The 13,911-nt window shown below is 41.4% G+C and overlaps 2 protein-coding genes across 2 annotated transcripts; both read left to right on the forward strand.

The window, feature by feature from the left end:
* The first annotated feature begins 328 nt into the window (after positions 1-328).
* On the forward strand, positions 329-2,217 carry LOC137323852 (gamma-crystallin S-1-like). The gene is made up of 3 exons (XM_067987860.1): positions 329-337; positions 417-659; positions 1,942-2,217. Exons 1-3 carry the CDS (start codon positions 329-331, stop codon positions 2,215-2,217), a joined length of 528 nt encoding a protein of 175 aa, XP_067843961.1.
* A 5,556-nt stretch (positions 2,218-7,773) lies between these two features.
* LOC137323850 (gamma-crystallin S-1-like) lies at positions 7,774-9,659 on the forward strand. The gene is made up of 3 exons (XM_067987857.1): positions 7,774-7,782; positions 7,862-8,104; positions 9,384-9,659. The coding sequence occupies exons 1-3, from the start codon at positions 7,774-7,776 to the stop codon at positions 9,657-9,659; spliced, it is 528 nt and encodes a 175-aa protein (XP_067843958.1).
* Positions 9,660-13,911: the final 4,252 nt, after the last annotated feature.

Here is a 13,911-nt window from a genome sequence, read left to right on the forward strand (position 1 = left end):
CTTAGTGTTTATACAAATATCATATACCAAGATTTCAAACATTGTTTGAAAATACAGAGCCCATTCAATAACTGTACATGTGTCTGACCCTTCCACTCATTACAATAAGAATGTTGGACTCTGCAAAGATACCAATAACACAGTGTGGAAAAGCAATGAACTTAGACCTTTACAACAAAAGATGGAAGGTGTCTGGGATAATTTTGCTTACATAGGGTCTACAGTGATTTCATTAACAATGTGTTTTGCTATTTTGCTCTTTCAGGCGATGTATAAATAGCCCAGCTCCACTGATCCTCATCACAGTCACTGAAACACTCAGAGCAAAATGGGAAAGGTATTCACTGATCGATATTGTGATGTTATTTTATTACAGCTTTGCAAAAATGTTACCTGAAATAATTATTTTTCTTTAGATCTTTTTTTACGAGGACAGGAACTTCCAGGGTCGGCACTACGAGTGCAATACTGACTGTGATGACCTGTCCTCTTACTTCAGTCGCTGCAACTCCATCCGTGTTGAGAGTGACTGGTGGGTGCTGTATGAGAAACCCAATTACATGGGATACCAGTATGTTCTGAGCAGAGGAGAATATCCTGACTACCAGCGCTGGATGGGATACAATGACAACATCAGGTCATGTCGCACCTACCCATACGTAAGTTTTAAACTTGTTTTATTTATTCTGTTTGTATTGTACCTTCTAACACTGATGACACTATTAATCATTTAACTAAACACAACAGGTTGTTAACATTCACAATATACAACACACGGAGACATTACTTTCAAGTTAACTCTTCACTCCACTAAACAAATTTTACAGCATCTCAATCACTCACTTCTGGAGAAAGGTGAAAAGCTGCTTCCATGTCTCATTGAGGAATATTAAACACTAATTTCCTCACACAATGGAAAGTGAAAAGGGGCTGAAGTCTCATGAGACCAGATTTCCACCTTCCTTTACGTTGCCCAGGGATTCATGTGGATCAACCGAGGGGATGGACACCTGTGGAAAAGAGGTGGGGATCCTGATTGGAGCTTCCGGCCTCATTTTCTTCCACTTTGTCTGCAGGAGTGCTCAAGCGCGAGGACACCCAGAAGAAGTTGTTATCTCTTGGGTCTAACCCTTCTCAGATAGGAGGATTTGAGTGGGTCAGGCAGCTGGGCCAAGGTGGTCTAAACAGTTCAGTGGGAGTTTTTGTCCCATTCGTGATTGGAACCTTGGGTCTGGATAGCCGAGACACGAGGCTCCACACACATTGAAATTATTGCAGCTGCAGGCCTCTCAGCTCTTCGTCAATGGCTGGAATTCCACTCCTGATTTTGGGGCCATTGGTCACTGCCAAGGGGTGGGCTTATAGCTCCGAACATTGGGACAATGTTGCTGCCTGAATCCAGGCATGTTTACAACATGTCAGGTGGTCTGTACGTTGAGTGCGCTGCGCCTGTCCTGCACCCAGGTGTTGGTGGTGGGAGGGAGGGCATACTCCCAAACCACGTTTGTAATGTACTTCAATAAATATAAATTACAATTAATGTTTGATTTCCATTTAAACTAATTACACAACAGGAATCTTATCAAGATTGAGTGGAATATTCAATAATTCAAGTCGTGACAACGATTTCAATAATCGTTGATGAATTCATCACTCAGGACAATTTGATGATCTTTATCACAGAATAATAAACTGTACATTCCAAAATATTTCACTGCCATTTTGGATCAATTAGTAATTGAAAATATTCTGAAAAACAATTGTAGCCGTAAATAACCTGTAGGCATCTGTCTATTTATATAACCGTGACTAAATACAAAGCTTGTTGTCCATTTTGTTGCTGCAGAAATTTCCTGACAACTTCTGCTTTGTAAACTGTGCAGTGATAAAATCATTCAAAAAGGGAAGAAATTTACTGACATGATTCTCTTGCCATTCCAGTCCAGCAGTAACTCCTACAGAATGAAGATTTACGAGAGGCCTGACTTTGGAGGACAGATGATGGAATTCATGGATGACTGTCCATCTGTCAACGATTGTTTCCGCTCCCGTGACATTCACTCCTGCCACGTGATGGACGGTTACTGGACCTTCTATGAATATCCCAACTACATGGGAAGGCAGTACTTCATGAGACCTGGTGAATACAAGCGGTTTGGTGACTGGGGCGGCAGTTGTCCATCTGTTGGTTCCTTCCGTCGTATGATGCATTTCTAAAATTCCACGGTGCTGACTTGATTCCTTCTAAGAAGTGGTTAAATCAAACCGCAATTAATCAATAAATGAGATTTTATTGAATCCGAGCCTCATTTTGATCTTTATTTGCTGGTTCTGTTGTAGATACCGTAATTATAGGATATTTACAAACAATTATCTGGTCTTCATTGGCAGCATGAGTTTGCACCATGGCCGTATTGGCCAGCGGGGAAAATTAAATCCATGTTCCCTGTGATTTACATATATCTCACCTTGCTGATAGTGACAGAGCTTGGTGTTGTGACTTAACATTTATCCACCAATGAGGCAACAGTGAGAGAAACAGCTTTTCCAAACCTCCCGGTAGGAAGCTTCAAAGGCCGGATTGTAGGCCTCAGGATCCACATGTGGCCCAGGGGCTGCAGTTTGGACACCCCGATTTACAATCCCGAATCAAATTCAGAAAATAGTCACAGTATAAAATAATACCTCACCGATAATTAATCATTCTTTTTAAAATATCACAAAATTCTTACAGTAAAACAAAAGTGAAAGAAATATATAACCAGTGACCCTGAATGTATATTCATACTAGAGTTCACAAATACTGAGGGCAAAAACATATCCTTTTTGCTCAAATGATAAGGTGACATAAAGGACATTTCGGGGCCAATGACCGTGCTGTGCAAAGACTCTGCTGACAATATCCTCTCCCGCTCTCTCTGAAAGTCTCTACACTCCACTTGTGCACTTCTTCTGATGTTAAAGATCAGACCTGTCACTCATCATATGGGAACTGCAGGTACTAACCCATATTCAAGCACAATGCATCCAACAAACAGGGCCCATATCTTGCAGTTCTTTCACTTACTTGTTTTTCTTTATCTCCTCTCTTGTACTCTATTCGATTCATTTGTTCCCTTTATGATTTTTCCTTTTCATTCTCTCTTTCTGTCTCTGTTTCTCTCCACCTGTTTCACCTTCACTCATCCTCTTCCCGAATATGTTTTACACGCTTGTGTCTGTTGTTCCTCTGTGACCGTTCTTGATGGACTCTGAAATACCATCATTCTAGCATTCTGTGCCAAAACTCCTAATCCAGTGGTGGAGTTTCTAAGAACACATTACTAATGAGGAAATAGAACCAGTGGCAATGATAAAATTCATGCCTCCCTCAGACAGCAATAAACAACTGGCCTTTTGATGAGAAATGAAAACCTTCCTTATTTTAATTCTTCAAAGCCACATGTTCATTCCTCTTGTAGGTCCAACCAACAATTACCACCGCTTGTGTTTCACGAATGTTCCTTTGTCGACATTATCTCACGCCTCAGTATTGCCTCTGGTAATCCTATATAACGACTGATTTTAAAGTTGTTTCCAAGAAGCCCAGTTTTATTTTGAATCTCGAGCACTTCTTTTCTTTTCAATAACTGTTTCTGAATCCAAATTGGATCTAAAGTTGCTTGATAGTCAGCATATCTCTCATCTCAAGCCTCCAGCCTCAATCGATTTCAACATTGCAATCCCTTTTGTCACTGTGCTTTATCAGAGGAGCATAGGAGTGTACAGGACTAGAAAGGACAATTGCAGTCCATCTGGCCAGAACCAGTGTCTACAAAATATCATATCCCACGATCAGCAGCAAAGGCGATTGGTTTTAATGGAGGATTTTAAATTTCTTTTTCACTGGTGAAAGGAGACCAGGTCATGTCAGAAAGGTGGTGAATTACTTGAGTGTGTTCAGGGCAGCTTTCTGCAACAATACATCCTGGAACCAACAATAGGGCAGGCCATATTAGATTTAAAAATGAGCAATTAGCCAGATTTAGTTAACAGCCGAACAGTGAGTGAACAATTATCTCATAGTGATCATAATATGATCAAGTTCAATGTTTTGTTTGAAAGGGAGAAACCCGTAACAACTATTAAGGTTCTGATGTTAGGTAGGACCGACTTCAACGGGATGTGTCAGAATCTGTCCACACAATACTGGGCAAATCAGCTGAAGGGTAAAATAAAGTGGGTGATTTACAAAAAAGAATTTAACATGTTTATACCCCTAAGGGGCAAGAACTCTATTTGCCAAAACACACAGCCATGGACGACAAAAGAGGTAAGGGACAACATAAAATTAAAGATAAAGCAGACAAAAATGGAAAAAATAGCACAGTTCCTGGTGATTGCTTGAGATACAAAGAACAGCAAAGGGTGACAAAACAGATAGTAAGAGCTACAAAAAGGGAGTATGAAAAGAAACTTGCAAGGGATATCAAAATCAACACAAAAAGTTTTCATAATTATATTAGGAAACAAAGGGTGGTCCAGAGCAATGTGGGCCCTGTAAATACTGATAATGGTGATATTGTAAATGAAAATAAGGAAATGGTGGACATGTTGAATAATTACTTTGTGTCAGTATTTACAGTAGAGGAAGAGGATAACACACTGAACATTCCAAGGAAACTAATTTTGATTCAGGGATAGTGACACTCCATAATTAACGTAAGCAAATTAACAGTAATGAAGAAAATAATGGCACTAAAGAGTGACAAATCCCCAGGACCAGATGGTTTCCTTTCTCGGGATTCAGAAGAAATAGGTGAGAACATTGCAGAAGCCCTAACTATAATCTTCAAAAGTTCGTTCAATTCAGGAACAGTTCCATTAGATTGGAAAATTCCACATGTCACTCCGTTATATAAGAAAGGTGAGAGAGGGGAAACCAGGGAATTATAGACCATTTCGCCTAATATCTGTTGTCGGGAAATTATTAGAGTCAATGATTAAGGATAGAGCGACTGAACACCTTGAAAATTTTCAGCTGATCAGAGAGAGCCAGCATGAATTTGTAAAGGGTAGGTCATGCCTGACAAACCTGATTGAATTTTTTGAAGAGGTGACTAAAGTAGAGGTCAGGGGAATGTCTATGGATGTTGTTTACATGGACTTTGAGAAGACATTTGATAAACATCATCATAAGTGACTGTTAGCTAAAGCTGAAGCTCATGGAATTGTACGTAAATTATTGACCTGGTTAGGAAATAGGCTGAGCGGCAGGAGACAGAGAGTAGGGATAATGGGCAGGTACTCAAATTGGCAAGATGTGACTGGTGGTGTCCTGTGGGGATCTGTTTGGGCACTCAACTATTCACTGTATTTCTTAATGACTTTAATGACGGGAAAGAGAGCCACATATCCAAGTTTGCCAATGACACAAAGATAAGCAGCATTGTAAGCAGTGCAGATGGGAGCATAAAATTACAGAGAGAGATATTAATAGATCAAGTGAATAGGCAAAACTGTGGCAAATGGATTTCACTGTAGGCAAGTGTGAGGTCATCCACTTTGGACCAAGAAAGGATAGATCAGAGTACTTTCTAAATGGTGAAAGCTCAAACAGTGGAGGTCCAAAGAGACTAAGGGGATCATGTACATAGTTGATTAAAATATTTTGGACAGGTGCAGAAAATAATCAAATAGTCGAATGGATTGCTGGCCTTTATATCTAAAGGACTGGAATACAAGGGGGTCAAAGTTATGCTACACAAAGCCTGAGTTAGACCACACCTGGAGTACTGTGTTCAGTTCTAGGCACCGCACCTTCGGAGGGATATATTGGCCTTGGAGGGAGTGCAGCGTAGATTTACTAGAATGATACCTGGACTCCAAGGGTTAAATTACGAGGACAGATTACACAAACTAGGGTCGTATTCCCTGGAATTTAGAAGATTAAGGGGCGATTTGATCAATGTTTTCAAGGTGCTAAGGGGAACTGATATGATAGATAAGTTTCGGGCTCTGCCCCTTGTTCCAGAATCTGTGTTATCTTTCACATTTTCCCAGCAATCCTCATCTTGTCTACTTATGATTCTCCTGACAAGTTTCCTATTCGCCCTATTCTTATACTCATCCCTGTCCTCTGATCTTCTCACGGCTTTAAAGATTAGAGAATCTCATTGGTCCTCCTTATCCTTGGCAGTACTTGCCTTGTTCCCCACAACAGCCTCCTTATTTCTTTAGTGCATTTTTTACAATTGCTACATAGGTCTTTTTTATTGACAATAATGTATTCCTGAAAGTGTTCCACTTTTCTTCTGTAATCCTCCCTTCTAAAATATTATCAATACCACAATGTTCATTGCTCCTCAGAACTTTGCTCTCTTGTTCATCCCAAGATCCTGTTTTGCTCTCCATCAATCCTATCATCCTTTTAAACCCTCAAATTATTCTCATCTACTCTTTCAATCCCACACGGGGCCTCGGATAATCATCTTATCTGAAAGTTGCCAACTCTGATAGTGCGGTAACACCTCAGCACTGCACTGAATTATCAATCTAGATGATGTGCTCAGGTCATAGAGTGAGACTTGAGCTCACAACCTTCTCGTCAATACTTTCATTGGCTCATTGAATAGAACGTTCACATCATGGAAGTGACCTGTGGGTAATTTTCCTTCCTTCCAGAGATGAAGGCCTGGAAATTCCTGGGTCAATCGTCTGGTAACGTAAGTGCAGCAGAGCAGAACCCTAGCCTGGCCTTGCCCAAGGCCAGAAAACCCATCCATTGTTCCGGGGACATTTGCAACGCCGGGGAAAGTCTTCACCACCTGCAAGGGTGTATCAACAGTGGCCACCCTGGCTTGATATCATAGCCCTGGTAAGGTAGAGCAGAGTGCCCTGGTGGCCCTTTTGGGATGAAGTCTATGGCTTCTCCTGGTGCCAATCTGACTCGAAAAGGAAATCGATGTACTTTAGGATTGATTACCTTACTATAGCGAAGGTTTGGGACTCTTAGAATTCCTCAAATGGATTCGCACCAAGTTTCAACTGGCATGAGATCCACTGAGTCCTTTCAATGAGTGAAAAGGAACCATTTCTCAGGAAAGCCTGGGACATCTCCCCTGACCTGCCCCCTTGATGTAGGAGGGGACAGGCAGGAGATGTTTCTATGGTCCCACTGACCATAATTTAAAGGTCCTGTCAAATGAGGTGGACTCCCGGTTCAGCTGGGATCAAACCTATCATTCAGTTTTCTCCCGCACATAAATAAAACTTAGGCCCCTCACCATCCCCAGGAAATTAGGGGCCAAATGGCCTTGCAATTATACTCTTGATTTAGTGTATAAACGCTTACTGCATTGTCGAATAATCCTTTTCTACTTTTTAATGGTGGCATTAAACCTGTTATTTTAACTGGATCAACATTTGTTTTAAAATAACTCATAAAGGAACTTCACACAAATCTGCTAAGTGTTTATACAAATATCATATACCAAGATTTCAAACATTGTTTGAAAACACAGATCCCATTCAATAACTGTACATGTGTCTGATCCTTCCACTCACTACAATAAGGATGTTGGACACTGCAAAGATACCAATAACACAGTGTGGAAATGCAATGAACTTAGACCTTTACAACAAAAGATGGAAGGTGTCCGGGATAATTTTGCTTACATAGGGTCTACAGTGATTTCATTAACAATGTGTTTTGCTATTTTGCTCTTTCAGGCAATGTATAAATAGCCCAGCTCCACTGATCCTCATCACAGTCAGTGAAACACTCAGAGCAAAATGGGAAAGGTATTTACTGATCAATATTGTGATGTTATTTTATTGCAGCTTTGCAGAAATGTTACCTGAAATAATTATTTTTCTTTAGATCTTTTTTTACGAGGACAGGAACTTCCAGGGTCGGCACTACGAGTGCAATACTGACTGTGCTGACCTGTCCTCTTACTTCAGTCGCTGCAACTCCATCCGTGTTGAGAGTGACTGGTGGGTGCTGTATGAGAGACCCAATTACATGGGATATCAGTATGTTCTGAGCAGTGGAGAATATCCTGACTACCAGCGCTGGATGGGATACAATGACAACATCAGGTCATGTCGCACCTACCCATACGTAAGTTTTAAACTTTTTCTATTTATTCTGTTTGTATTGTACCTTCTAACACCGATGACACTATTAATTATTTGACGAAACACAACAGGTTGTTAACATTCCCAACATACAACACACGGAGACATTCCTTTCAAGTTAACTCTTCACTCCGCTAAATACATTTTCAGCATCTCAATCACTCACTTCTGGAGAAAGGTGAAAAGCTGCTTCCATGTCTCATTGAGGAATATGAAACACTTATTTCCTCACACAATGGAAAGTGAAAAGGGGCTGAAGTCTCATGAGGCCAGATTTCCACCTCCTTTACGTTGCCCAGGGATTCCTGTGGATCAACCGAGGGGATGGACACCTGTAGAAATGAGGTGGGGATCCTGATTGGAGCTTTCGGCCTCGTTTTCTTCCACTTTGTCTGCAGGAGTGCTCAAGCGTGAGGACACCCAGAAGAAGTTGTTATCTCTTGGGTCTAACCCTTCTCAGATAGGAGGATTTGAGTGGGTCAGGCAGCTGGGCCAAGGAGTTCTAAACAGTGCAATGGGGGTTTTTGTCCTATTCGCTGTTGGAACCTTGGGCCTGGATGGCCGAGACACGAGGCTCCACACACATTGGAATTATTGCAGCTGCAGGCCTCTCAGCTCTGCATTAATGTCTGGAACTCCATTCCTGATTTTGGGGCCATTGGCCTCTGCCAAGGGGTGGGATTATAGCTCCGAACATTGGGACAATGTTAATGCCTGAATCCAGGCATGTTTACAGCATGTCAGGTGGACTGTACATTGAGTGCGCTGCGCCTGACCTGCACCCAGGTGTTGGTGGTGGGAGGGAGGGCATACTCCCAAACCACGTTTGTAATATACTTCGATAAATATAAATTACAATTAATTTTTGATTTCCATTTAAACTGATTACACAACAGGAATTTTAACAAGATTGAGTGGAATATTCAATAATTCAAGTCTTGACAACGATTTCAATAATCGTTGTTGAATTCATCACTCAGGACAATTTGATGATCTTTATCACAGAATAATAAACTGTGCATTCCAAAATATTTCACTGCCATTGTGGATCAATTAGTAATTGAAAATATTCTGAAAAACAATTGTAGTGGTAAATAACCTGTAGGCATCTGACTATTTATATAACCGTGACTAAATACAAAGTTTGTTGTCCATTTTGTTGCTGCAGAAATTTCCTTAAATTTCTGCTTTGTAAACTGTGCAGTAATAAAATCATTAAAAGAGGGAAGAAATTTACTGACATGATTCTCTTGCCATTCCAGTCCAGCAGTAACTCCTACAGAATGAAGATTTACGAGAGGCCTGACTTTGGAGGACAGATGATGGAATTCATGGATGACTGTCCATCTGTCTACGATCGTTTCCGCTCCCGTGACATTCACTCCTGCCATGTGATGGACGGTTACTGGACCTTCTATGAATATCCCAACTACATGGGAAGGCAGTACTTCATGAGACCCGGTGAATACAAGCGGTTTGGTGACTGGGGCGGCAGTTGTCCATCTGTTGGTTCCTTCCGTCGTATGATGCATTACTAATATTCCACTGTGCTGACTTGATTCCTTCTAAGAAGTGTTTAAATCAACTGCAATTAATCAATAAATGAGATTTTATTGAGTCCGAGCCTCATTTTGATCTTTATTTGCTGGTTCTGTTGTAGATACCGTAATTATAGGATATTTACAAACAATTACCTGGTCTTCATTGGCAGCATGGGTTTGCACCATGGCCGTATTGGCCAGCGGGGAAAATTAAATCCATGTTCCCAGTGATTTACATATATCTCACCTTGCTGATAGTGACAGAGCTTGGTGTTGTGACTTAACATTTATCCACCAATGAGGCACCAGTGAGAGAAACAGCTTTTCCAAACCTCCCGGTAGGAAGCTTCAAAGGCCGGATTGTAGGCCTCAGGATCCACACGTGGCTCAGGGGCTGCAGTTTGGACACCCCGATTTACAATCTCAAATCAAATTCAGAAAATAGTCACAGTATAAAATATTACCTCACCTATAATTAACCATTCTTTTTAAAATATCATGCAATTATGAGATTAAAAAAAACTGAAAGAAATATATAACCAGTGACCCTGAATGTATATTCATACTAGAGTTCACAAATACTGAGGGCAAAAACATATCCTTTTTGCTCAAATGATAAGGTGACATAAAGGATATTTCGGGGCCAATGACCGTGATGTGCAATGACTCTGCTGACAATATCCTCTCCCTCTCTCTCTGAAAGTCTCTGCACTCCACTTGTGCACTTCTTCTGATGTTAAAGATCGGACCTGTCACTCATCATATGGGAACTGCAGGTACTAACCCATATTCAAGCACAATGCATCCAACAACTATATCTTGCAGTTCTTTCACTTACTTGTTTTTCTTTATCTCCTCCCTTGTACTCTATTCGATTCATTTGTTCCCTTTGTGATTCTTTCTTTTCATTCTCTCTTTCTGTCTCTGTTTCTCTCCATCTGTTTCACCTTCACTCCATCCTCTTCCCGAATATGTTTTACACGCTTGTGTCTGTTGTTTCTGTGTGACCGTTCTTGATGGACTCTGAAATACCATCATTCTAGCATTCTGTGCCAAAACTCCTAATCCAGTGGTGGAGTTTCTGAGAACACATTACTAATTTTTTTTATTCCTTCATGGGACTTGGTCATCGCTGGCAAGGCCAGCATTTATTGCCCATCCCTAATTCCCCTTGGGAAGGTGGTGGTGAGCTGCTACAGTCCGTGTGTTGAAGGTTCTCCCACAGTGCTGTTAGGCATGGAGTTCCAGGATTTTGACCCAGTGACGATAATGGAACGGCGATATATTTCCAAGTCGGGATGGTGTGTGATTTATGGTGGAACTTGCAGGTGGTGTTGTTCCCATGTGCCATGAGGAAATAGAACCAGTGGCAATGATAAAATTCAAGAGTGCCTCCCTCAGAGAACAATAAACAACTGGCCTTTTGATGAGTAATGAAAACCTTCTTTATTTTAATTCTTCAAAGCCAAAGCTTCATTCCTCTTGTAGGTCCGACCAACAACTACCACCGCTTGTGTTTCATGAATGTTTCTTTGTCTGCATCATCTCATGTCTCAGTATTGCTCTGGTAATCCCATATAACGACTGATTTGTTTCCAAGAAGCTGAAGGGTTCTCTAAATTCCCACATATTTCATATCATTAACAAGGATATGACTTTTGGACTTTTATGGCAGAGGACCCAACTGCTGGGTTAAATGTGGAACCCTGCAGACAGGAGGCTAGGCCCATGAGGGCCTGGGACTGGACATGCCTGGGCTTGTTGGGTGCAGTGTGGATTGTTGCCTGAAACCAGACAACAAGAAGAGACAGAATATGCATTCTTCCCTTTAAAACAATCAACCCAGAGAAAGACTTCATCTTACACGAAACTAAAGCCCATCAAAACCTTGCATAAATAATCACTACTAACTACTAAGGCAGGAAGGCAACAATGGAGCAATTATGCGAGCCCATCAAGACTTCACATATATAATGGCTTTCAGTTCAAGACTAGTTACGGGGGCAGGAACGCAACAATAAACATTATGCAAGCCCAATAAAAACAACGAGACAACAATCACCTGAAGAACCCCACCAAAATCAGACAAAGAACTAAACTTGATTTGGCGCTCAGATGAGAAATTCGAAAAACAGCATAACTGGGCCACCATTTACGAAGGGGCAGTTTGAACAGTTTTGAGCAGGTTTTAAGCAGCGGTTGTAAGCAGGTTTTAAGCAGTTTGAAGCAGAGTTTAAGCAGGGAGAGATAGCTGAGCCAAGCAGACGAAGGAGATCCGGAGGTTCGCAGGCCCGCAGGCAACATCACGGCGAGGGGCACGGTGTGGCATGCTCAACCGAAGACAACAAGGCAGCAACCGCAGCTCTCCACGAAGATCGACCACACACAACCGCACCTTACCGCATCAGCGGACTCCACCCAACTGAAGAACCTTCGCAGATTCCCCAGACCAGAACCACGTGGGGACGGCAGGCCCCAAAGGACACAAAGAGTGTACCCCAAAACTGCAACAGGCTTACCTGGCTGGATTTCAAACTGTCAAGGGTCCCCTAGTTGGTGAGCATGATCTCTGACCTCTCCTAGTTCAATTTAGTTAGGTTTTGGGGGTGGGACAAGGGTAAGGGTATTGGTAACGTGATTTTCCCTTGTTATGACGTGTTTTCCCCATTCTTAACTTAGTGTACTTTTGTAGGTCTGTATAAACTCAGTGTAATCCTAATGTTATAACTTCATTTGTTACTGCAATAAACCCAGTTTTTCTTGTACCAAAACCAGTTGCCTGCTGCACTTTGTCACAACCCCCAAATAAGTCCAAGGTCTCGAACCCAGGGAGTGGGAGCGATTCGGACCGCTCAGAATTCAGAGGTGAAGCTGACACACACCACCACCCCCTACAAAGCCCAGTTTTCATTTTCATCTCAAGCACTTCTTTTCTTTTCAATAACTGTTTCTGAATCCAAACTGGATCTAAAGTTGTTTGATAGTCAACATATCTCTCATCTCCAGCCTCCAGCCTCAATCTACTTCAACATTCAATCCTTTTTGTCACTGTGCTTTATCAGAGAAACATAGAAATGTGCAGCCCCAGAAAAGACGATTGCAGTCCACCTGACCAGAACCAGTGTCTAGAAAATATCATATCCCACGATCTGCAGCAAAGGCTGATTGGTTGGAACGGGGGATTTTAAATTTTAATTCGTTGGGAAAAGGAGGCCTGCTCATGTCAGAAAGGTAATGAATTTCTTAAGTTCAGGGCTGCTTTCTGCAACAATACATCCTAGAACCAACAAGGGGGCCGGCCATGTTAGATTTAAGAATGAGTAATGAGTCAGAATTAGTTAACAGCCTAACGGTGAGTGAACTTTTATCTCATAGCGATCATAATATGATCGAGTTCAACGTTTTGTTTGAAAGGCAGAAACCCGTTTCAATTATTAAGGTTCTGATGTTAGGTAAGGCCGGCTTCAACGGGATGTGACAGAGACTGTCCACAGTAAACTGGGCAAATCAGTTAATGGGTAAAATAAGTGGAGGATGTTCAAAAAAGAATTCAACATGATTCAGAACCAGTTTATACCCCTAAGGGGCAAGAACTCTACTTGCCAAAACACACTGCCATGGATGACAAAAGAGGAAAGGGACAACATTAAAGAAACTGCAGTCAAAAATGGGAAAAAATAGCACAGTTCCTGGCGATTGCTTGAGATACAAAGAACAGCAAAGGGTGACAAAACAAATAGTAAGAGCTACAAAAAGGGAGTATGAAAAGAAACTTGCAAAGGATATCAAAATCAACACAAAAAGTTTTCATAATTATATTAGGAAACAGAGGGTGGTCCAGAGCAATGTGGGCCTTGTAAATACTGATAATGGTGTTATTGTAAATGAAAATAAGGAAATGGCGGACATGTTGAATAATTACTTTGTGTCAGTATTTACCATAGAGGAAGAGGATAACACGCTGAACATTCCAAGGAAACTAATTTTGAATCAGGGACGGGGACTCATAATTAATGTAATCAAATTAACAGGAATGAAGAAAATAATGGCACTAAGAGTGACAAATCCCCAGGACCAGATGGTTTCCATCCCTGGGATTGAAGGAAGTAGGTGAGAACATTGCAGAAGCCCTAACTATAATCTTCAAAAGTTCTCTCAATTCAGGAACAGTTCCTACAGATTCGAAAATTGCACATGTCACTCCGCTATTTAAGAAAGGTGAGAGTGGGAAACCCAGGAATTATAGACC

The sequence above is a fragment of the Heptranchias perlo genome, chromosome 7 (genome assembly GCF_035084215.1).
Source record: "Heptranchias perlo isolate sHepPer1 chromosome 7, sHepPer1.hap1, whole genome shotgun sequence".
In the NCBI taxonomy this organism is placed as follows: domain Eukaryota; kingdom Metazoa; phylum Chordata; class Chondrichthyes; order Hexanchiformes; family Hexanchidae; genus Heptranchias; species Heptranchias perlo.

Bases quoted from the DNA above. Each gene is read 5' to 3' on its own strand.
- LOC137323850 (XM_067987857.1), top strand. The intron at 8,105-9,383 runs GTAAGTTTTAAA...TTGCCATTCCAG, and splicing joins CATGTCGCACCTACCCATAC to TCCAGCAGTAACTCCTACAG.
- LOC137323852 (XM_067987860.1), top strand. The intron at 660-1,941 runs GTAAGTTTTAAA...TTGCCATTCCAG, and splicing joins CATGTCGCACCTACCCATAC to TCCAGCAGTAACTCCTACAG.